The following is a 25128-nucleotide window of genomic DNA, read 5'->3' as shown; positions in this document are numbered from 1 at the left end:
GGAGTAGCTGAAATGCAAGATATGACTCTGGATACAATATCTAATGAACATTGTGCCACTAGCAGAAGTATTTGGTTTAAAGACACACACTGAGTACTATGTCTTTTCATATTAACATCGCCTAGTGAATCTAGCAGCGTTTATCTGGGATTCATTCTGAAAGCTACAGATCTGAAAATTCAGATCCAAGAAGAAATTAAGTGGTCCTGGAACAAAATTACCTCCATTGACTTATGAGTCAGGTATTACGGCTTTTGCCTCTTACAGAGGACCATATGCAATGATTTTTTTCACATTTCATAACCAAGAAGTGCATCCATTCAGGTCTTCAGTGTCTAGTGGGTGTATGTTCACTCGTGTGAGCAGGCCTGTCTACCTTTTATACATGCAAAATGCAAACTATGAGGCTTTCTGCTTATGCTTTGGTCATGTAGCAGGAGTACTTCTGCCCATAGCAAGGGGAAGCAATATAAAGCCATAAGAAGGAGCTGAGGGCGAATAGGTCGTAAGTTCAAGGAACTTTTTTGCAGGCTGCATTCAGTTTTCAGAGTGTGGGTTGGGCACTTGCGATTTAAGATGAATCTGTAATATCAAGTCTACCAGCTGTCTGATAAAGTGAAGAGTAACAGAGCTATGGTCTCTTGAGCTCTATGGGCAATGCCACTATGGTCACTTGTGCTTGTCAGCATGGGGGCAGGTGGATAAGAGCATTTTTTAGAGCCGTGTTTGTTGCTGAAGGAGACTGGTAGCATATATTCAAATGAATAATACATTCCTTTAGCTGTAAGATCTGCAAAATCACAGCTCGCATGTGAAAAGGTGGTCTTTCGGATTTTGTTAGTCCGAACTCTAAACCCTGAATGAGTCTGTGAAGTGCATGCTCCAAAGTTTGGTTTGGGGTAGGCATCTTTGGAGTGTTGGGGGTGGTGGTTGGGTTTTGGTTTTGTTTTGAAGTGAGGCTGTAGGCAGTTAAGTAGATCTTGATTTCATGGAACAGATCTGGCTTATCTTTTTCATCCCTCTTTGAGCAGATACTTTGTCAAACTGACTTTACAATATGAGAACTAATTTATTAATTAGTGATACTGTTGGTAAATTGTTGTACCTTGTAAGACAGTTATTACTTAAATGTTAGGGGACATTATCTTTTTTTGAACAATTTAAGAATATTTCATGCCCCATGTCCTGGAATTTGATTAGAAGAGGACAGTATAGGAATGGTGTTGAGTGATAGGAACTTTGCTCCTCGAGTTCAACCGTAGGGATCAGGTGATTCAAAACAATTGAAGAACTGGCAGCATGCTGCTTTACTGCTTGGAAAACCAGTAAAGGCAATCTCTGTTTACCTGAAGAACCTTGTTTTCTTGTTGTGGATGATAAATATAGGCAATCCTGGAATTTTAATAGTCACCATAAATGTGACACAGATAGCAGTGGTAAAAATAATTCTTCCTATAGTCCTCTAAGACACTGCCTCGCTCCCACCCTCTCCTCCTTGTGAAACAGAGCACTTTTATTCCAGGGCCATTTAAATGACAGGCTGTGCTTTAAATACTGTGATGTCCTCTAATTGTTTCTTGTGCCAAAATCTGGGTAAACAAAATCTGGAATACAAAGGAGCTTATGCACTAGTATCCAGACAGGGCAGTCCTTTCTGGAAGTTCAACTTTTGTTTTGGAAAATTTAGTTTCCTTGTCCAGTTCTGTTCGAATCTTTGCTTATGGATTGGCAGCAAGTAAAGTTCCCTATTGTTATGGATGAAACAAAATGAGAATTTTGAAGTATCTGTATGCTACATGTGTCTGAATGTGACTGTGTAAAACAGGGTTTTTTAAAGCTACATGAGTTGCTATTTGTGCAAGAGAATCTAAAAATACCTGAGTGGTTTTCTTTAAAAAATAGTTTCTTTCACTCCCACCTTTAGCTGCATTTGTGAACTCAGCAATTCTGGAATTTCATTATAAAGTTGGGTTAAATAACAGTGTTTGTCAAAATCTTACCTCTGAGGTCTTTGACTGCAGATGGTCTGTTGAGCTCTGTTAACTAATAGAATTGGTAGAGTTGTTGGTTATATGTTTGCTAATGATCCAGAGGGTTGAGTGGGAAATGTTGATATATGGCATTAGTCTTCCAGCTAAAGAATAAAATACGGAAATCGTTTGCTTCCTAGCTGAATGAATGAACGTTGAGTAGGCTTTGTGTTCAAAAACGTTCTCGTATGCTTACTACAATTACAGATACTAATTTGAAAGACATGCTGTGCTAGGGAAGAGCACAGTATATATATTATAGGCAGATAATTTTACATATTTCCACTCTTTTTTCATCTCTAGGTCAATTGCAAAAGAACTTGCAGACTGGCTTATCAGCAACAATGTAGTTGAGCACATTTTTGGACCAAATTTACATATTGAGGTTTGTATAAAATTATTATTATTTTTAGTACAAACATGGAGGAGTAACTTCTTGTTCTAGTAAATCTTTCCTCAATATGTTCTCACTTTGCAGATCATCAAACAGTGCCAAGTGATTCTGAATTTTCTTGCAGCTGAAGGGAGACTTAGTACTCAACATATAGACTGTATTTGGGCTGCAGCACAGGTATATATAGAATTTTTATAATTGCAGGAGTGATCAAAAAAATAGAAAATGGCAAGTTGATTTTGTTTTATGTTCTTAAAGTTGAGTTTCTTATTTTTTCTTGTCTGTCTGAGTGTTTTGCTGACCAAAATTTTAAGCTAGCTAATGGCCGCAATTACTGGGTTTTTTTATTAGATGCAACAATTCGCTTAGGCTACTTTTATACAAGAAAAAAAGTGAGGTTATATAGCAAGGACATAGTGTTTTCACTAAGAATGGGGATGAAGATTGTAGGGTAGATGTAACATTTTTACTGTTGTGCTAAATTGCCTTGCTCCTGTGTATTGTAGCTTCCATTTCTGATACCCCTGATGGGAACAATCAGGTGAAAATTGTGGCGGTGAAGTTTACAGCTGTGCTACAGTGCTGGTGTTAAAATCTATAGAAGGCACTGAGATATTCTTTTTTGCTTGGTAAACCTGGAAACTCTGATAGGCTTTTTTCCTTCAGAAAGATTTATTTGTTTGCTACTTTTAATGTAGCTTTTTATTTAAAGTTGTGAAATTTTTGCTTAGGGGATTTGAATACAGTAGGCATTTTGATTTCCTGTTATGGGAATGTTTTTTCCATGGTTTCATTCTGCCTTTATTATTTTAAAAAAAAAAAAAACGGAACATACTTTTGTACAAGTTAGAATTTGAAGGGTTTTTTTTCTAATTTGTTCAATATTTCTCTGTAGTTTGTTTCAGTCAAATACTACTGTATATGCATTGTGAAACCTCTGTAGTCCGTTGTCATTGTAACACGCAACTGGTATGTTAATAAACACTCGTTAAAACAGCCTTCCCTATAATAGGCTCCAACAATTTTCTGTATCAGAGTAATTAATAATTTATTTCACTTACATTTTTAAAGCGGTATTTTACCTTCCTTGATGTTTTCACACATGCAGTAACTCACACTAGTGTTACACCTCTGGATTTTTTCTATCTTTTATACTACTTTAAGAGCTTAATATGATTGCCCGAATGAGGTAATTCTTTTACAATTCACACATTCATTTTGACATACTGATATTTTCAAAATACATGTGTTTGATATCAGAATTAAGTATGTCCTGATTACTTCCTGTAAAAGGTTTCAACTTCTAATGTTTAAAAGGCTGACACCCTTAGACTAAAAGAATAGAAGGCCTTAAAGAATATACTTTCCACTTTTCAAACTAACTTTTTGACAAAAATTTATGTTCTCCGAGTTGAGGCAGATATTTCAAGATGTTTCAATGCATCCTTGTGTAGAACCTACATAATTTCATTCCAGTTTGAATTCTGTGAAAGATGGCCTGTACCTCATAAACTGCTGACATGGATATTTTATATGACAGGAAAGCCAAATAAAATAAAGAAAGAATGAAAAAAGCCCTTTTGAGGAGCATATGTGGTAACCAACATTAAGAATATTTTTTTCTAGAAACTTCCTGTAACCATTTTATTTTTTGAATATCAGCGTGCTTACAAACATAATGAAACCCTTTGAGTGACTATGAAAAGCAACATTTAACCTAGGAGGAAACATCTAGGAGCGCTGTCACTTTAATGTGTAAATAGAATAGTTAGCTAAACATATTGCCATATTTTTTGATATCCATTACTGGAAAGACAAAAGAATTATAAATACTCCTCACACAATTCACACAGTCTGTTCTCTCAGTCTCATATTAGCCTGCAATGTCTTTATTTGTATTTACTACTGCTAATAAACTAGTCATTGCAAATATTATTTCCCTCAGGATTTAGCATAGACACTAATAATTTAGAAGTGATATTTAAGTTAAAATACAAAAGAAACTTCCAGTTCTTCGCTTCACCAAATCGCTTAGAACTGGAACAAAGGAATATATTGGTACATTTGATTTCACTAAACTTTACATGCTTTGTAATTTAAAAATTCCGTTTAGTCAAAATTGCAAGTCTGATGTAGTTTGGAATTATTGGGCAAGTGCCTCCTGAGAATTTGTGCAAAGATGTTGTTTAATTGCTGCAATTTTATCAGTCTTTGAATTTCTAAGTTTATTTTGCTGTTCTTGTTATCTTCTGTGTGTGTTTGTAGCTAAAGCATTGCAGTCGTTACATACATGACTTGTTTCCTTCTTTGATCAAAAACTTGGACCCTGTCCCACTTAGACATCTTCTTAACCTAGTCTCAACTCTTCATCCAAGTGCTCACACCGAACAGGTAAAGACGAACTGCACAAAACCACTGTAAAGAGGAAAGAAATTATGTTAGTATATTAAACAAGCATTATGGATTTGTCTTTGTCTTTCTAAAGGAATGCATGTAAAAGTGATATTCACTAATGCATAAGAGAGGAAACTGTATGAGTAAAGTTGTCATGTTTCTTAAAGTAGACCTTTTCTGGCTTTCGAATTATAATCTTTTTCAGAGATTTTTGAAGACTGCATAAGCACTAATAGAGGATTTTAACTTCATGTCTGAAGTTAAAAAGTGTTCCACACAACATTATTTTGGGCATTCATTTATTTTGATGAGTTTATTTTGGTGAACTGTAGTATTGGCATATGGAAAGATTGACAGTGGATCTTTGCATACAAAACCTGCTGCTTCTTAATGGCACTGTTACCTGGTTTTATTTATAGACCTTGTATTTGGCATCAATGCTTATAAAAGCACTGTGGAATAATGCACTAGCAGCTAAGGCTCAGCTGTCAAAACAAAGCTCTTTTGCATCTTTACTGAGTACCAACCTACCCATGGGAAACAAAAAAGGTATGTGGTTTTCCAATAGATCTAGTAGTTAAATCTTTAGTTTTCATAGTCTCCTGTTGACTATGGACAAAAAGGATGTATAGAACTCTTTACTTGGAAGTATTTTGAAAAAGTATCATGCTGGCACATTTTTCAAGCAGAAGTTGAGAATAAAGATGAACACATTAAAACTTTGTGAGCACATTTGGAAAGCTTTCTATTTTGGATCAATTCTGTTTGTATATCTAAAGTAGGTGTTTGTTTTGTTTTTTAATTCAGAGGATGGTCCATAACTGATCAATTAACTATTCTTGTTCTGCTGAACATCTGTAAATTACATAGCTCCATAGACTCTTACAAAAGCTTATCTAATTTTTACCTAGTTTTTGACATTACATGCTGTTTCTCGCCGATTTATTTTTTTTTATTTGACTGTGTGTTTCCCCACAGTCATTACTAAAGGTGCTGCCAAGCCATTTTACTGTAGTTTCCCTTTCTTTTCCTACTGCTGATTTTTATGAATCATGGACAACTGTATGCTGACAAAAAGATTTTTAGTCATTTATTTTTCCATCCTGCTTTTTTCCTTCAGAAGAAGAGGAGCTCAGAAGAGCAGCCCCTTCACCTTGTAAGTATAGTTCTAAAAGTACATCACAATCTGATACGCTTGATACTACAATGTTTTTCTACAGCTATTGATTTTGAATAGAAGAAGAACTAGTAGAAGTTTGAAATTATGTTTTTGAGAAGTCAAATGAAAATTGTATTTCTTGTAGAATCTATGAAATTCATATAGCTGTGCTATATGCTGGCAAGAAGAGAGATAAGAATACAAATTTTGTAACAAAATGCTTAGTGTTCTAAAAAGAATTTCTGGAGTTTAGATACATGGATTGTTTGAGATATATCCCTTGTTCAGCTGTTTGCAGGAAGAATGCTGTTGAGTTCAGTATTTGAGACATTTATGTAATGCTGTTACACTCCAATTATATATATCTCACAAAGTAACGGGGAAATGTGATTTTGAACTAGGGTCACCAGCAGCAAGCCCTCAAAGTAGTGACAACAGTGACACCCATCAGAGTGGAGGCAGTGATATTGAAATGGAGGAACAACTTATTAACAGAACAAAACATGTACAGCAGCGACTTTCAGATACAGAGGTAAGAGTGTAAATCTTAAGTCTGTGACTTTTGTGACTGTGTTGCCTATTACTAGCTATGGAATAATTTTTTTCTGTAATCATTTCAAAACCTGGACAGGTACATAGCATGTATGCTTACCTGCAGCAAGTTGGTGAATAGCTAGAATCTTTACTACTGTTCTGTGCAGTTTACATAGAGTATATTGTACCTTGCCTATGAACAAGTGCACTGCAAAAAAACACCTCAAACTAATAGATTCCTGCATTTAAATTGCATTTCGGTTAGATTAATCTGAGTAAGGGATTGCATGACATATTTTTGTGTGTCACACTGTGACTCTGTGTATATGCAACGCCCGAACATATACCCTGTTACAAATAAGACCATGAAAAATTAAATTATTAAATCTGAATCTTGCTCAGAACATTTTGTCATTGGCAACCAAATTGAGAAAGAACGAATAAAAATTTGTAGATTTGACACATTTCCTCATAAATGAAGAATGGTATTTGAATGATGATGATGTTGATTATGTATTTTCAGTGGTGGTTTATTTTTCTACCAATCTTAAAAAAATAATTTCAGGAATCCATGCAAGGAAGCTCTGATGAGACAGCCAACAGTGGTGAGGATGGCAGTAGTGGTCCTGGTAGTAGCAGTGGCCACAGTGATGGATCCAGTAATGAGGCCAACTCCAGTCACGCAAGCCAGTCTGCTGGAAGCCCTGGCAGCGAGGTGCAGTCTGAAGACATTGCAGATATTGAAGCTCTCAAAGAGGAGGAGGATGAAGAGGAAGAAGAGAGGAATCATAATCCCCAGAAAAGCAGTAGAAGCACAGACTTACGAACGAGGAAACTGGAATCACAAACGGGCATTTGTCTGGGAGATTCACAAGGGGCATCTGAGAGGAGTGGTGCGAATAATGGGGCAGGAAAGGACCATGTTTTTAACACTGACTCTGTGACACCAGTGGATAATCGAATTAGAATGCTAGATGCTTGTCCTCATGCTGAGGATGCAGAGCATGATATGACAGGGGAAATGAGCACTGCTCACATTTCACAAGGGTCTCAAGATTCTTGTATAACTCACACAGGGGACTTCCTTGGGGAAACTATCGGAAATGAATTATTTAACTGTCGACAATTCATTGGACCGCAGCATCACCACCACCACCACCACCATCACCATCACCATGACGGGTAGGTAGCTTGACATTTCTTCTGAGTCCTTCTATAACAGAAATAAAAGTGGTAGGAAAATATTCCATTTGGGCAGAAATTTGTATAGACATTTTGGTATAGTTAGGATAATCTTGTCTAACAGAGATAATAGTTATCTCACCACCACCACCACCACCATCACCATCACCATGACGGGTAGGTAGCTTGACATTTCTTCTGAGTACTTCTATAACAGAAATAAAAGTGGTAGGAAAATATTCCATTTGGGCAGAAATTTGTATAGACATTTTGCTATAGTTCAGGATAATCTTGTCTAACAGAGATGATAGTTATCGCAGATAGTTACATAGTAATCTGTTTTGTTAACATCTGATTAAAGTTTTTTGTAAAGTTTTTTTGTTGAATACATAAGACAACATTTAAGAAAATGTTAAAATTGTTTCGGAAAATGCTGTATTTAGTTAACATTAAACTAGTCAACACACTCATCATGATAGTGAGCCCTTCAATTTATCTGTAATTGTTTTTTCAAATTCATATGAAGGTCTGCTGATCACACAGATGATTCATCCTCACTTTAGCTTTAGGGAGTTGTCTGCTCACTTGTAGTCTGCTATAAACAACTTTGTCTTTGATATTGTCCATTGTAATATTCTTTTACAGGCATATGGTTGATGATATGCTAAGTGCAGATGATGTCAGTTGCAGTAGTTCCCAAGTCAGTGCAAAATCAGAGAAAAATATGGCTGATTTTGATGGGGAGGAGTCTGGCTGTGAGGAAGAGCTTGTACAGATTAATTCACATGCTGAGCTAACATCTCATCTTCAGCAGCACCTTCCTAACCTTGCCTCTATCTATCATGAACATCTTAGTCAAGGTAAGAGTGATAAAAAGAAAACAGAAAACCATTGTACTTCTAGCTTGGTTTTATATAATTTTGAATTAGTTTCCAATAATTAACATATCAAATTATTTTAACCATAGATGTGTATTTACCCAAAGAAACTACGTTGGCTACTGAGATTTTACTGTTTCTCCAAAAGACTGATTTTTGTATCACATTAAATATTGCTGTGTTTACCTTTTTTCATTTTTTTCCCCCCTATTTCTACTGGAGCTTTTAATACAAGTTCAAGCAAATAAAGGCACTCAAGAGCCTAGCAAATGTTTTTTTCTAGTAAGTTATTAAAGTAAAAAGAAAGATGGTACTGAAATGCGAGATTTTTATTTTTTTTTTCCTCTCTGAAACCTTATGCAATTTTTCTTCTGGTGGGTGGATCTTATTGTGATTCTGTATATTTGTCATCTTAAATGAGTTAACTATAATGGGCTGTACAGAGGATAATTTTGGATAAATGAGTTAAAATAAAACTTTGTATCTTGGGGAACTTGCCTTAAAGGGCTATTCCATCTTACGATGCCAAATCTTCTAGTTTACTTCAGGGTGCGATTTAAGATGCTACTAAAACACTTCTCAAGAATTGTATCATCTTTTCCTATGCTATTGTGGCAGCTTTATTTTCTGTTTTATCCTCATTTTAAATATAGTGGACAGTATGGTTAGTGAAGGTTTGACATTTTTCTTCACTGGTCTGGCAGAACCAAGTTTGCTATCTTCCAGCAGACAGTAAAACCAGTACTATTTATATCTTTTCCTGAAACGCAGTTGAGTAAGAAGTCTCTTTTTTCTTTAGGCTTAACATTCCTTGTTATGTGGAACTGAATTATAATTTCAGTCTGACATTGAAAATTTGGAAGGGTTTTTTTTCTACGCTGCAGAATTGAATAAACTACTAAAACTTTGTAAATAAAACATGCTGTAAATCAGCCTATTTTTTCGATATTTTCCATAGATATTACATGTCTTAGAGAAGATCCAAATTACTGTTTGAGCATGAGGCCTTCAGCGCAGATTATTTTTGACACTCCTAGTTTTGCATGTGCAAATAATTATAGTGTTCTGCACGCAGTCCAAATTTTCTACTTGACTTTGCTGTTATATGAAAATAGAATCAAATAGTAGATGAACGAATGGTGCCGGCTGTGGCCACATAGAAGAAGGAAAATGTGTATTAGTGTTTATGAAAACATGATGAGTTTCTAAAATCATGCACTTTGATACTCTGTCATATATAAAAAATGGTGTTTGTCTTTCCTATTTTTTAGTTAATTACAGGAGATCATGCAGTATGAAGGGGATTTATTGAAATGTGCTTCGTTTTTACTTTCCAACCGTGGTGGTTATAAATATACCTCCCTTTGGACCACAGCACTACAGAAAGACTTAAGAAATATTTTAATTACACTGTGAATTAAATCTAATTAAATTAAAACACAATTGCACCTGCATCTGCAATTCTTAAGTATTGTTTTTATTGTACCTTGCCATTAACCCAAAACACTGTGAATATTGGCTTAACTGCCCTGTTGACTTCTTGTATGGTCATAATATTTTGTCTTCTTTTAAGAACCCATAAGTGAAAAAAGGCTGCAATTACAATGTTGTTGTATACACTTTAAAATAGCCAAGTTTACAAACAAAGCATGTTGTTCTTCATGCACTTAGGGAATAATGTTGAGATTAGACAGTTCCTTCTATTTATTCAATAACGATCTTTATATTTTGTTCAGGACCAGCAGTTCATAAACATCAATATAATAGCAATGCAGTGACGGACATTAATTTGGATAATGTTTGTAAGAAAGGAAATACCCTTTTGTGGGATCTGGTCCAGGATGAAGATGCAGTAAGTTGAATACCAGAAAAGAATATTTTTTAAAAGAAAAAAAATCTATATACTATTCAGTGACCTTTCTTTCTACTTGCTGTAGATTCATCTCTCTGAAGGGTTAATAAATGAAGCAGAGAAGCTGCTCTGTTCTTTAGTATGCTGGTTCACTGACAGACAGATTCGAATGAGATTTATTGAAGGCTGCTTAGAAAATTTAGCAAACAACAGGTAACTTAAATGATGAATTGTCTGTTTTTACATGTATCTATTTTTGCAACATAGAGGAAATCCAAGTTGACTATAACAGTTACTTCATTTTACAGGAAGACAAGTTAAGCCAGACGAAAGCAAAAGTATAAAAATAGTTTTCAAGGTGTTATGGATGTGTCTGATGTTCCATTTTTCTGTCCTATCAGTGTCCTAGATTTCTGATCTTGTTGCATTTGTCTGTTCTCCCTTCTGCCAGAGGTTACTGCCTTCCTACAATTTGGTAAAATTGGGTCCATATCTTAGCCAGTTGAGTATAAGGTCAAGTGCCTTAGCATAAGCATTTTGAACTGAGTATTTAGATTTTACATGCAAGTGGCTGAGGAACAGACAAGTTCTTTTCCACCAAATCTGTTGTGGGGTCTAATTTCTGTGAAGAAGCAGCTGGAGGTATAAGTAATACCTTGACCTCAGATAACTTGTTTTAATACCAGCCAAAGCTGTGAGTTTGTACAGTTTGAAGATTGACAAAAGTGGAATTTATTTTGTTGATGCACTCAGTCGACTGCTGGACATCACCTGCAGTGTTATGTTGTTACCTTTTTGCTAACAACTATATTTGTGAGATGAGTTACAAGTATATTGAGATATTAGTTAATAAATTTGAAGATACTTATCACTGATACGAAAGTTCAGTTACATCCTGTTTATGCACTTCTTGAGTTTTGCTAGCTTGTTGTCTTACAATACACACCTACTTGTTTCTGTAATGAGTTTCAGGCAGATTTATTTCTGCTATGTCATCTGTTTGTAGAAAAACCATATTCATTTTGCCAAAATTTCGAAAGATAAATTTTATGAAACTCAAAAATAAGAATTTATCTTTTGAAATTTAAAGTAATTTTTGCTAAGAAAAACTTACACTGTTTTATTTTTGTACTTGTTAAATGGCTGTCTGTCCAAGGTATAACATGTAAAGAATTAAAAGTATGTGTAGTTCAGATTCAGAAAACTAACTGGCTGACATGATGGTAACTTTCACACGGGTATTTACAGTGCTTTCAGTTAGCCTGTTTGCTCACTGAACCTGAACTTCTAAAAATTATTTTAAAATTGACAGTTTTGTAGCAATCATATATTGTCATCATTTCTCTATTTCTCCTTTAGATCAGTAGTAGTATCACTTCGTCTTCTTCCAAAGCTGTTTGGTACTTTTCAGCAATTTGGGAGCAGTTATGATACCCATTGGATAACAATGTAAGTGGTGCCCTGTCCCCAGCAGACTAAACCAACAGAAGTGATGGACTGCTGCAAGGCTTGCTCCTTCAGTGTGGTCCAAGTTAATAATGACCTAAAGTTACCCGTGTGTTGTCTGACCTAGATGCATAAGTTTGTCTAATCACTCAGGCCTAGATTTCTTCATAATACGCCCTACTGTCGTAACTGAGGTGAAGACTTTTTTTTTTTTTTTTTAAACACACCTCCCCTTTAAATCCCAAAGGACTTGCAGACTACTAGACATCCACTAATAGTGTGTTGTAAAATGTTGTAATAACTTGATGTTACCTCATTCTGTTCTGATTGTATATCAAATGGTTCTCAGTAATAAAAAATTTGGTTTATAAGAAAACCTTTGAAATGTGAGGATATATAGTATAGCATTCCTTACTAGAACAAACTATGTAACAAGCTGGTCTAACTATAGAGAATGGACTATTGGAACTTCTAGGAAAGATTACAGTGATTATCAGCAATTTTTATTGGCCTTTTTGACACGACATTTAAATATATGCCCAATTCTGAGTTTTGGCTTAGACTTTTTCTGAATTAGGGCCTTTAAGAACAGTTTTCATGGTCTCAAAGTGAGTGTTCAGTCAGTCCTATGCCTGAAAAGAACATCATTGTGGAGCCTTATGGATGACAAGGAAGAAGAGAGTACTGTACTGGAAAATACTCCTGAATTCATGGTAGACAGAAAATTGAATGTTTACTTTGGTTTTATGTGTATGCAATTATCCTATAATAGCTCTCTAATTTCTGTAGCTTTTATGATCTTTTTGAGCAAACCATAATACTTTCTGCCCTTTAAATTGACACAGGTGGGCAGAAAAGGAACTTAATATGATGAAACTTTTCTTTGATAATTTGGTACACTACATTCAGGCAGTCAGGGAAGGACGACATAAACACGCGCTGTAAGTACACAACTGACTTTGAGTGTTTGATATTTTATGTTTTCAAACATTTCTTTTCTGCTTTTCTTCTGGTGCTTCTGATGGGTTCTCATAAGTACATACTTTCTATAGGGACATTACATGCTTCGGGAGACAAAGGTCTGTAAAAACAATAACATCTTAAATAGTTTCCTTTTCCTTAAAAAACCACACAACAACTCTTATTTTTGTTAGGCATTATGTTGAATATTTGTTTACAAATAAGACACAAAGATTTGATATATGCAAATCAATTTCAAGGGATTTCATATCATAAAACTATTCAAATATTTTAGTTTTTAAATCTGTTATCATTAACGTTTGCTGTATTTTTTTTCTGTTTTAACACATTCATCTGCACTTTCTGACCTGTATGATTAAAATTAGGTGTATATACACAAGCCATACAATTTCTAGCTTCCCAGTCCCGGAGGAATAGACTCTTGATGTTTTGACAGATGTCAAAGTCAATATGTAAATATGGGGATCCACAATTGAGAAGTGTTGCTATTTATGGACCAAATTTTTACTTCATCATACTCCTTTATATTGAACATTGCTTTAGTAAGAAATTACTTCAAAAGCTGTTTGAAAGTGGGGTGATTGCTTTAAATTCAGGCAAAATGATACATTGTTCTGCTCCTTTGACCATTAAGCTTCTACTTTATAAACAGAAATAAAGTTAATATCTTTATATCTTACGAAAATATTTTTATAAAGACTATATGTCATCTGGGATTGGAAATTCAGAGTAGAAATACCAGCATTTTACAAGTTGGGAAAAAAATTAAGGTCAGAACCTGCAAGGTGCTAATGACAAAATGATGCATTTGAATTGGACTGTATGCCCAAAAAAAATCCCATTCCCCTCCCCCAAAAAACAACTAAAAAAGTACCTTATCTAGTAATGACTAGTGTGTCATTCCACTTGTTTGCCATAGTTCTGTGATGTGTACAACTGGAGACTAGACTATATACTGAACTAGAAGTTCAGAAAGAAACTTCTAAGAAAAAATTATTTATACTTTTAAGAGGCACATGTATGAGGGGGAAAAAAGTAATTACAATAAAAATTAAATGAACTTCCGTTTTTCTACAAATTTGAATTTTAGATACAGCCACAGTGCAGAAGTTCAGGTTCGTCTTCAATTCCTGACATGTGTTTTTTCAACTCTAGGATCACCAGATCATTTCAGTAAGTATTTGAGGTTACCTTATCAAAGAAGCACCTCATCGTAAGGCTTGCATAGTTCTTAATAATCAATGCTAGCTTAAATAAATATGGTATTTTAAACATACAATTTTAAATCTTCTCTGATACTGTTTCAAAAGAAAGAAGATTTTTTTGACAAAAGCACAGAACCAACATTGGAGTTTAGATTCTACTGCAGTTCCGTGAGACCAAATTTTTATGTTCACTGTGCTTCAATTTTTCTAAATACTAGGATTGTAGTAATTACTGAAATGAAGATAATATATTCTGTATTTGTGGGGTTTGGTTCACATCCATAATGTTCTGAGAGATCTTGTACTGGAGTGCACTGTAAGTAAGTTGTGATACCAAAGAGGAATAATTCTTTCTGTTTTAATACTGTCAGAAATCGGTTTATGCTTTTGCAAAAGTAGTGTTCTGTATGATAGTTGATCTGTACAGATGCTGAAATCTTTTCATTCTTAAAAGGTTAAAAATAGAAATCTTTTGATGTGGCTGATGGCATTCAAAGTTGAACATAATTGTCTGTGTTTTTAGTAACCCTTGGTGGCTTTTCCTTCCATAAATTCTTTTTTTGAATCTTCTCTTAAATCCTTGTAAACTAATAGCCGTCAGTGTTCTTTCAGCATCAGCTCTGTACAGACTTTCAGTTGATTGTATATTGAGGTCATTTATTAAAACAAATGAAGGGCAAGGAGTCATTTGGGTAATGTCATTATAGGTAGTCAGAGTTGGCATACAGTGCATGGCTTGTCTCTCTGGTCATTAGAGTGGAGGACAGGAAGGAACGAGAATATCTCTGGCCAAGAGAAGGAAAACTTGTAACACCATATTTGCTATTGTTGATAGGTTAGCCACAATTCTTTTTAAAGAGATTTGTTGAGATCACAAATGTTCATATGGTAGCTAAGAAAATAAACCTACTATTCTCTTGAAAGAAGAAGCAATGAAATAGTTACAGAGATACTGTTTTCAGCCACAGTCTCAAGACCCAGCTCAAAGCTGGACTTTATATTGCGCCTAATAATTACTTGCGAACTGAGGAATGACCTGCTGTTTGGTATGAGATCCCAGGTCGGCCCATGCTACTCATTGGTTTAGTGACAGCTGACAGCACTAAGGACCAAAACCTGTAGCTGATTGCCAGCTCTAAAAGGGGGAAAGTGTGTGATTCCTAGTTGGTAGGCGGTGCATTTTTCTTTGTTGTTTCTGAAAACTTCTTGTCCTGACAAAAACTATTCTGATTTTTCTGTATGTATTCTTGGGTTTTGTGGAATATCACTATATGTTTGATGTTATAAAGGAGTAGTTAAAATACTTCCCTAATTTTAGGGTTGAGTTTAGAACAAGTGGACATACTGTGGCACTGCTTAGTAGAAGATTCTGAATGTTACGATGATGCACTACACTGGTTCTTAAATCAAGTACGAAGTAAAGATCAGCATGCTATGGGTATGGAGACTTACAAGCATCTTTTTTTGGAAAAGGTATGTAGAGAGTTAATTGCAATCTTACAATTCTAGTAAAAGTGTTTGTTTCCATATCAGCATTATTTAACGTATTTAAAATTGTTTCTTTGGAAAATGGGTGTTCAGTAGTCTGGGCAGGCCCCACTTGTCATGCAATGATTTTTCTGTGCTTAGGGGGAAGAGAGGACCGGATTGGCATGAATTCTTTTCATGGTAGTATTAACTTGAGTGGTTTTTTTCAAATAGCCTGTGTGTTGTATCTGAATCTATGTAGCACTCCATTTCAATTTGAAAAAAAAGCCACCCAAAACTATACTTTATGATACGTAGCTTACCTGACTAAAAAAATAACTTTTTTCCTTTTTGGGAGTGGCGTATAAGTCTTATCGATACATCCACTGAAAGTACGAGCATGCAGCAGTAGAGCTTTTTGCAAGGGGTCCCATCCATTTCAACAGATGACATTACAAAATGGGTAGATTGTGCAATAATTAATGTAGTCTAGTTCTTTTTCAAGGTTACACGGATTTTTGTCTAGTTTAAGTGTATGAGTTTTTTGATTAGACACATTGTGATGCTAGCAAATTGTCTTGCTGTTGATAAGTTAAGCAGCTAATATTACAATAATAATTTTTGTTTCCTCTGCACTGTTGCAGTCCAAGTCACTAGTAGACAAAAGAGATTTAAGCTAACTGTATTGTATATAAAATTCAGAGTGTGATCTTTTGCAAGAATGAATGTTAATTGATCTACTACATTCGAATATGATTGGTAGTAACGATGACATTTTTCTGTGCTAATGAAATAAATACCCTGTAATTGCTGTCCATTCCATCACTGAATTTTTTTTCCCATACTAAAGTACATTAATTTTCTTTAGATGCCACAACTAAAACCTGAAACTATTAGTATGACTGGCCTAAACCTCTTCCAGCATTTGTGTAATTTGGCTCGATTGGCTACTAGTGCATATGATGGTGGCTCAAACTCGGAGGTAAGCCTAGATTCTGTGCTCATGTTTTTCTTCTTTCTGAGGGAAGGGGGAGGTTAAATTACTTCTCTGCAATGACACATCTCGTGAGAACTTACTGGCTTGAGTATTGTTTACTGGTTTGAGATAGTAATGCCACAGTCCATAGTGGTGAGGTGTGTGCAGATTACTGCCTTAAGGAGAGCCCTGGGAGCTCAGGACTCAAAAGTTCCAAATGTGGGACAGTGAAGTGGGAATAAAAGAGGCCCACGATCCTGACCTTCCCTCGTGGCTTTGGGCATGTGTGGCTTTTGTCTCTAGAGGTAGAGGTAGGAAACCACAAAGAAAGTGATACCTGTTGCCTGCATATCTTTGTGCAGTTTAGTATAACTGAACTGTATTCAGTATTCTGTTTAAAGAATATATTTGTAACATTTACTTTTCTAAATAAGAAGGTTCAAATGGCATTCTATTAGGCATATTTAATTCTGACTAGAAATCTGTTGTAAAATGTGTCTCAGTTTACATATGATGTGCCTTAGAAGTTTTTCTTCTACAGTTTTTTTTATACAGTGAAACTATCTCAGAAATAAAATGATATATAGGATATTTTCCTGTGAATGATTTAAGGAAAGTTTTTGTTAAAACTTCTGTTCTTGCAATGAATATCAATTATAGTTGTGGTTTTAAGGCTTTATTTAAAAGTATTCCTGTTTGTTAAAAAGGAAAATTCACTCTTTTGAATTTTAACCAGTTCTCCTTATGCTTCAAAGTGTGAAAATGTTTCTGTGAAACTTAGTATTTTATAGTAATTGATGTGCGCGGTGATGAGAGCCCAAGCAGAGGAAGAACGGAGATGGTTTTAGTAATTGCGTCAAGAGGGAAATAAAATGTCTCAGGTCAGAAAAGCATCACTCCCAGTAAAATAATGAGGCAATGTTTTGTTTCTGTGTTTGTTTTCCTTTTGTCAAAACAGTTGTGTGGCATGGACCAATTCTGGGGTATTGCTTTAAGAGCACAGTCTGGTGACGTCAGTCGAGCAGCTATCCAGTATATCAACTCTTATTATATCAATGGTATGAATTTTCATTTTTATTTTTGTTTTCTGTCTAAGGTGTTGTAAAGAATATCTAGTGCTACCCTCTTTTTATTCTTAGTATTAAAATGCATAGTCCCAAAGTTGTGCATATATAATTTAGTTTAACTGATATTACAGGTAAAACTGGTCTGGAAAAAGAACAGGAATTTATTAGCAAGTGTATGGAGAGTCTGATGATAGCTTCTAGTAACCTTGAGCAAGACTCTCATTCAAGTCTGACGATTATTGAAAGAGGACTCTTAATGCTGAAGACACACCTGGAGGCCTTTAGGAGAAGGTAAATAGCTCTATTGATATGTTTGGATGCAGAGTTTGTTTCCATTCCTCTTGGCATAATGATGCGTGAGTTCTTTGTGTAAAGACAAGACAGTAGTGGATAATTCTGAAAGGTAATATATAAGGTTTAAACAGTTGCCAGAGCTGGCCCTTGTCCTTGTATAAATATGTATGGATGTGGTTCATGTTTCCCCATTCCTCACCAAAGAAATTTCTTCAAAGTTATTTTAGTTTTATTTTAAAAATAGTCAGAATATCAATAGCTTCCTCTTATTTTGGAAAAAAAACCCAGTGAATAGAGGTGCAAGTTTTGTCTTTCCTCTCATTGTTTAGCAAACGTTTGTATTAAATAGGTTTTGACAAAAATACTTTTTCAACATTTTTACCTGCTTCTTAAGGTTTGCATATCATCTGAGACAGTGGCAGATTGAAGGCACTGGTATCAGCAGTCACTTGAAAGCCCTGAGTGACAAACAGTCACTACCACTAAGAATTGTATGTCAGCCAGCTGGACTTCCAGACAAGGTAAGTTAAAAGGCCTTTTACAAGTACATCCTACGTTATTAAATTTCGGTAAATCCGTTGTGCGCTTTGAAAAATAAAATACATGTTTTATTTCAGATGACTATAGAAATGTATCCTAGTGATCAGGTGGCTGATCTACGGGCGGAAGTCACCCATTGGTATGAAAATTTGCAGAAGGAGCAGATAAATCAACAAGCACAGCTTCAGGAGTTTGGCCAAAGCAGCCGCAAAGGGGATTTCCCTGGTAAGCAATAGTATTCGTACCTGCGGTTTTTGCCCTTACAAGGGTTCATCCATTTAGAACTTAAAAGGTTAGGGTCTTTTTCTTCCCCAGATATCCTGAATAAGCAAGCATTACAATTTACTTTCTTCTAGCTGTAGTTACAGTTAGCACCATCCTCACTTTTAATTAATAGTGTTGTTTCTTAAGCGTTATCATTTATTTGAAATAGCAAAGAAAATTTAGATCTGCCTGAAGTCCTTAGATCTAACCAAGCTCCAAGTCCCAATAGACCTTTAGTTTATGTGTAAACATGAATTGGACTTTCTTTTCATAGTTTAACAACTTTTTTAAAAAAAGTTTTAATGAGACACGCTGGTGGTAAACCGGACTGAATTTTAGACATCTTAATTGCCTTCTTTGCAAAATCCTTTTCCAGCCACTCATCAGAAGCTGTTTTAGTGAAGAAGCTATCTTGGTTTTTGCAAAGTAGAACCACATAGCAGAAATTTTTATTTTTGTTTTAGCTGGGATTTTAGAAACACATGATTCAGAAAATTTGGAATTGTAGTCCTACAGCAGCTGCAGTTCAGTCATGTTATGTATTTACAATGTCTTTTGTGTCTGTGCTGATATCCATAATTTTGTACATGTTTTGTGGATGTTCTTTTATTTTTTCTGTTTATGAAACTAATTGTTAACATACCATAACTATGGGAAAGTGGAGAACCATAAAATTTGTATCTGTTGATTCATAAACCCATTCTCCTTTGTAGGTTTAGAACCTGTATTAATGAGTCTAAGTGCTTTGTCTTGTAATTATTAATCTGTGTTGGCAGATAGATGCAGAAAATCCTGTAAAAGGCTAAATCTCTTATTAACCAAACTCCTGAAGAAGTGTCTCTGCATTATTCTCTGCATGCCACCATGTGTTTGGAATAATCTAGTCACATTATTTTTAGTTTTCAACTAATTTTGGAGAAGATAGGACTGAAACTGAGACTTGTGGTTAAAACCTGCAGTTTTACTCACCCGTACCCTATTTTGGGGACTGTTTTGTATAGATTAAAAAAAAGAATGGACTTTCTAATATGATTTTGTCAGTCACAAAGATCTCTGTGAATTATGGTTCAGTGTATTGACTGTTTACACTTAAAAACTTGAGTCATTCTGCATCACAGGAGACATGTATTGTAAGGTACATAGCGCACACTGCTGTCTCGGCGACCTTTACTATGTCCATTTTAATATACCTGTATTGGTTAATCTAAAAAAAAATAAAAGTTCCTGGTTAGGAACCTGAAATGGTGATTATTTCATCAACTTAGGTAGAAATCTGAGCTGACTTTATCGAATTCCAGTAAAAATTAAAGGCTTGTGATGTCAGAGAACCATTTTTTTCTCCTCTTGTCCTTATAGAGCTAAATCTCATTGTTCTTAATTGGTTTTTAGTTGTTTTCTCAGGTGGGCTTTCAGTTTCACAAAATAGACGGGGATAAACAGGATTTTTGTATCAACTTTTGGCTCTTGGAATTCTAGACTTGTGGGTTGTTTTTTTTTACTGCTTTTTATTTGTTTCATCTGTTGTTAACTGTTACTGGCACTCTCTTACGCTGTTGGCCTCCTTTAGCGCTCCTGTTAGCCTGCCTTTTCACCACTGTGTAGGTGGCCATTTCATTTCCAGCATCTTGGCACAAAGTGTTACTTTCATTTTCCTGCTCTTGGGATTCATGAGTGAATGATATGTCAACACCTGTTGTCTTAAAAGGAAATTTAGTTTAAGAAGGTGAAGACACTAGAAATTAATGTTAAACAGATTGTTACAGAAGTGAGGTAACCATTATTTCGGAAAACAAAGCTGCAGGTTCCGAGATGGGCTAGAAAAACCTTAGAGCATTTATTAGTTACAGATACATTTCTGATGTTTTTACATTCATGGTTCTGTCGAGGGAATATCCAAGAATGCCCACTAGCCAAAACTTTGGGAATGTATCTGTAAGTAGTAGATGCATGCACATTTATTGAATTTTCCTTTTAATTCTCTTTCACTACAATAAACTTAATTTTTTTTTTCCCTTTACCAGGTGTTTACCACATAATTCTTTTGAGGTCCCAGTACCTTTTGTAATATCTCTTGCTCATTTGACATCTGCTTTGCTCAGACAAATGTGAAATTCAAAGCAGCCAGCTGGGGAGGATGGGAATAGTGATAGATATGTGAGATTATGCCAAACTCCCGTATAAAACCTTTATGGTTTTATGGTAAACTGACAGATGTCTTCGGCAGGCTGCTGTCTATCCACTTTTTCCCAAGAATGTCCCAGAAATTTTGTTTGGGCAGGATTTGAGAATCATAATGTATTTGCCTGATTACCTCCATTTATCTAGCAGTCCCATCAAAGTTATTGGGTGTACATCTCACTGGACTGCTGTAGTTTGGAAATGTCAGCAGACATTCCAGATTTGGAATTGGACATTCCAATTTGGTATGTTTATCTCAGCTGGTTTTGGGAAGCATCTCCTGGATTTACTGTGTGCATATGGCAACAGAGACTGTGTGGCTGCAGACTGCAGATGACAGACAGGCTTTCAGTAATTACCAGAAGCAGCAGGCTGACTGCACATGCACTACACCATGCATGTCGTTATGACAGTGAAGGAATGAAGTTTAAGTTCGCTGCATCTATATAGGCTTGTTTGGTTGGTTGGTTTAACCATGTTGTTGAATACTGTGTTCCTATAGCCAGGTAATGGACTGTTTTGAAGCATTTTCAGGTTACAAAACTCTGAGTACTTCCCAAGATTTCTGTAAGAGGTTCAAAAAAATAGACTTTTCTGAAGAAGCCTCATTGAAATCCCAATGTTGGAGTACAGTGACAGTGTAAGGCTGCTCTTCAGTGGTGTGAAGGACCAGGGCCTATTTTTAGGGAAAGGTGTACTAGTAAGAAGAGTGGCTGAAAAGCATAGCAAATTTCAATCCATGACAAATACCTTTCTGCACCAGAATTGGTAGTCCGAGGTAAAAAGTCATTGAGCATTGTAATTCTTGGTTACTGCTTCCTGCCTGATTGTCTGCACCAAATGAAATTAATTTCTTAATCTTTTAATTGTTCAGATTTCTTGTTCAGTCTCGAGAATTCTTTGAAGGGTGTTCTCAGTTTTTCCTTTCTGAAGTATATGACATCTTCAGTTCCAACTTACATTTAAGTAAGATTGATCATTGCTTCTTTGCCTTTGCTGACTTTATCGCAGGTGTGTGATGCCAAGGGATTTTGTTGATGATCACAGTCATTTTCCATTATCCTTCTCTGGCATAGCATAATTTATTACAGAATACGGAAGACACGTTTTAATCTGTATTGTGAACACTTTTCCCTGCAATATTGGGCGAACTGTTACTGAAAAGGTTATTTCTGAATGCATCCTGGTAAATTCAGTTCAACGTAATAACCAGTTTTCTTAAGAAAATTGCATTAAGTTTTTGCTTATTTTAATTGCTACTGAAGGATGTACTATTAAAAATAAGTTCTAGCGCTTTCTTTAGAAAATGAAACTATCATTCCAGAAATGTACTGAAATATGTTTTTATCCTAGGTGGCCTCATGGGACCTGTGAGAATGATTTCATCTGGGCATGAACTGACAACTGATTATGATGAAAAAACGCTTCATGAATTGGGTTTTAAGGATATGCAGGTATTACCAGCATATAGATAGTAGTCACTGAAAAAGATTGGTTGATATGTTGCTTTTGTCTTCTGCCACTGATATATGTAGCGGTGGTAGAAAGTATACTTTTCTTTGCAAGCATCCTATAGTTTTCTGAAACTAGTTGTTTCATACTATCCAATACGTGCCTTCTGTAAGCTCAAACTAATGCTGTTGGTCCTTGCTGCTGTCAGTTTTTGAAATAGTAAAAAAGCCTAATTCTAGTTATGCTAGCAGACATGAAAACTCAAGGAATAAAAGAAAAATTTCAGTTTTTTTCATTTGTCAAGGAAAACAAGGGACCAGCAAAACCAGAATCAAATATCCACATTTTGTCTGAATTGTTGAACACGTACTAATTCTATAGTAGCGGTGACTACCTCTCTCCTTTCACAGGTTAAATCTGAAGCATTTTTTAAATGCTTATCTGTAATTTTTTATCTCAATTCAGAGTTCCTCTAGAGTGGTCTACTCATAAATTTGCTGAAGTCAACAGCATGGAAAAGCCTGATTTGATTTTAATAAGTGTGAATGACATAATGACTGTTTTAGGGAGGTGGGACTGTAATGAAACTTAGCAGCAGATCATCACATACGTTCTTTCTATCTAAAGGAACTCTAAACTCATATTGTACATCTTCAGGGATCTGCTAACATCTTTTTAGAAAGATTATTACTGGCTGATATGCTTGCATGTGCTGTTGCTGGCTGTTAGCAATTGTAGCAGTTAGTCTATCTTGACTCTTGCGGTTCCAAATCAGATGATCTGCTGGACTACGTCTTCAGCTATTCGCTAGTTCTTTTTGGTAAATGAATTGGGTTAATTCAAAAGCAAAACCAGTTTTAAAAATATTTTTTTCCTATTTACGTAGATAATTTTACGGAATTGAACTATAGTGCAATCGGATGAATTCTTATGTTCGCAGAACTTGGGGGAGCAGTAACATTCAGTTTGAGTGGCTGGATGTGATCAATAATGGAGGGGATAACCTCGGTTCATCTGAGAATGGCTTTCCACAACATGGTTATGCCAGTATAACAAATGTCTGTTTTTCCAACCACACTGTTATTTGTGTTGCTACGTCCTCGCTAGCATTCTTCTGGTCCTTTGAGCCAATCAATCTCATTTTTCCTCTGAATTAGTTTTTGTGCCATTCCATTAATGTATTGACAAGTCAGACCACTACTAGAGTCTCCCTGGCCTGAATGGTAAAATAAGGGATGAGGGACAAGGAAACAGGACCATCTACTGCAACAGCAGCAAACATGTATGCAACTATACCTTGAATGCCTTAGGTCAAACCAAAACCAGGCTTTAATTATGGCAGTTGCTCAACAGTAGAGATTTGACAAGAAAGATATCGATGCATCTTTAAGTTCTTAATTATCATCCTGTTGAAAACATTCCATGGTTTATCATATATGTATTTTGAAAATTGTCTCTCTCCTCCTTGTTGTTTCTCTCTGTTTCTAGATGGTGTTTGTATCCCTGGGCGCACCAAGGAGAGAACGTAAAGGTGAAGGTGTTCAGCTTCCGGCATCCTGCCTACCTCCTCCTCAGAAGGACAACATTCCGATGCTTTTACTCCTGCAAGAACCTCATCTTACCACCCTTTTTGATTTGTTAGAGATGCTTGCCTCTTTTAAGCCTCCTTCTGGAGAAGTGGCTATGGAAGATAGTGAGGTAATTTAGAGTAATTGTATTAGAATAGTTACATTTAAGTCGTATTTAATTGGATCTTTTTTTCCTATCTAGCCGCCTTCTTGTGTACTCTATCCAATTGCTAGATATATTTATTACCAGTATATTGACATTTCACATATGGTGTAATCATTATCATGATTTTTCTAATTTTCTTAACAACATTGTTCTGATATATTTTTAATGTTCTAAGTATTGTAGAAGCTATAAAAAAGTAATTCCTAAGAAAGATTATTGATTGTTTAAATAGATGTGGTGACTAATAATGGGAATTGGCTTGAAGAAAGATTTGTAAATGTTTTATTGCAAAAACTCAAGCTTTATGTCTTATATGCCATCATTAACTTGTGGGAAATTAAATAACCACTAGTATATTCAAACAAGTAGTTTATTTTTAAGTTTTATTTACACTCACATATTTCAAAACGTGTGATATGCTGTAAAGGTGATGTAACTTAGTTTTTTGCAGGTTCAGTGAGACTTCATCTATCATTTCCTATTTATGGATTTACATTAGATAGGAAACAGATAGCTTCGTAATTAAAAAGAAATACTTTTTTGGTCTTTGAAATCATATTTTCACAATGAAGTTCACAATAAGAATGGTTGTTCTATGGTTTATCAGAGTGCAAGGTGTGAAGAACTCCATCTCCATGCAGAAAACTTATCCAGACGTGTCTGGGAACTGTTAATGCTTCTGCCAACGTGCCCTAATATGTTGCAGGCATTCCAGAATATTTCGGATGAGCAGGTGAACAAAGACTGCTTGTTTTACACGTTTATCTTTATTATACATGCATGTTTTAGTGTCTGGTGTGTTAGGTGAATTTTCCCCAGATAGGAATGTTAAATAGTAAGTATGTTAAGTATGCTGAGACACAAGTAAACCTAATAAACAAACCTAATAATTCTTATGAAATTAAGCTAAACAGAGGTGTCAGCTTAGTTCACAAAGTTTTTTTTTTTTTATGATTTCTATTAAAAATTGTTTATTAAATGAATAGTCAATACTAATTGTTACAATCTTCTGGCATGAATTGAAACAGCAATTTCTTCATCTGCAGCCTTACTTTAACATTATAACTGTTCTGATAGTAATCTTTTTGTACTCTCTTCTGT

General features: G+C 35.3%; 1 protein-coding gene across 1 annotated transcript in view; it reads left to right on the top strand.

Moving 5' to 3' along the window:
- Positions 1–25128, top strand: part of USP34 (ubiquitin specific peptidase 34) — a gene marked incomplete at both ends in the record, with an annotated part of 76143 nt that overhangs the window by 24873 nt on the left and 26142 nt on the right. Inside the window, 22 exons of the mRNA XM_009709393.1 lie at positions 2334–2415; positions 2509–2601; positions 4690–4815; positions 5238–5367; positions 5942–5974; positions 6379–6509; positions 7077–7693; positions 8339–8553; positions 10308–10423; positions 10509–10636; positions 11783–11872; positions 12715–12810; positions 13941–14023; positions 15374–15528; positions 16391–16504; positions 17457–17556; positions 17697–17856; positions 18254–18380; positions 18477–18624; positions 22195–22295; positions 23782–23991; positions 24635–24760. Coding sequence (XP_009707695.1) covers positions 2334–2415; positions 2509–2601; positions 4690–4815; positions 5238–5367; positions 5942–5974; positions 6379–6509; positions 7077–7693; positions 8339–8553; positions 10308–10423; positions 10509–10636; positions 11783–11872; positions 12715–12810; positions 13941–14023; positions 15374–15528; positions 16391–16504; positions 17457–17556; positions 17697–17856; positions 18254–18380; positions 18477–18624; positions 22195–22295; positions 23782–23991; positions 24635–24760 — 3181 coding nt within the window. The remainder of the gene's footprint in view (positions 1–2333; positions 2416–2508; positions 2602–4689; positions 4816–5237; positions 5368–5941; positions 5975–6378; positions 6510–7076; positions 7694–8338; positions 8554–10307; positions 10424–10508; positions 10637–11782; positions 11873–12714; positions 12811–13940; positions 14024–15373; positions 15529–16390; positions 16505–17456; positions 17557–17696; positions 17857–18253; positions 18381–18476; positions 18625–22194; positions 22296–23781; positions 23992–24634; positions 24761–25128) is intronic.

Source organism: Cariama cristata, unplaced genomic scaffold (genome assembly GCF_000690535.1).
Source record: "Cariama cristata isolate BGI_N322 unplaced genomic scaffold, ASM69053v1 scaffold9511, whole genome shotgun sequence".
Lineage (NCBI taxonomy): Eukaryota > Metazoa > Chordata > Aves > Cariamiformes > Cariamidae > Cariama > Cariama cristata.
Note: the sequence above shows the minus strand (reverse complement) of the source record. Positions and strands in the feature narration are given on the sequence as shown.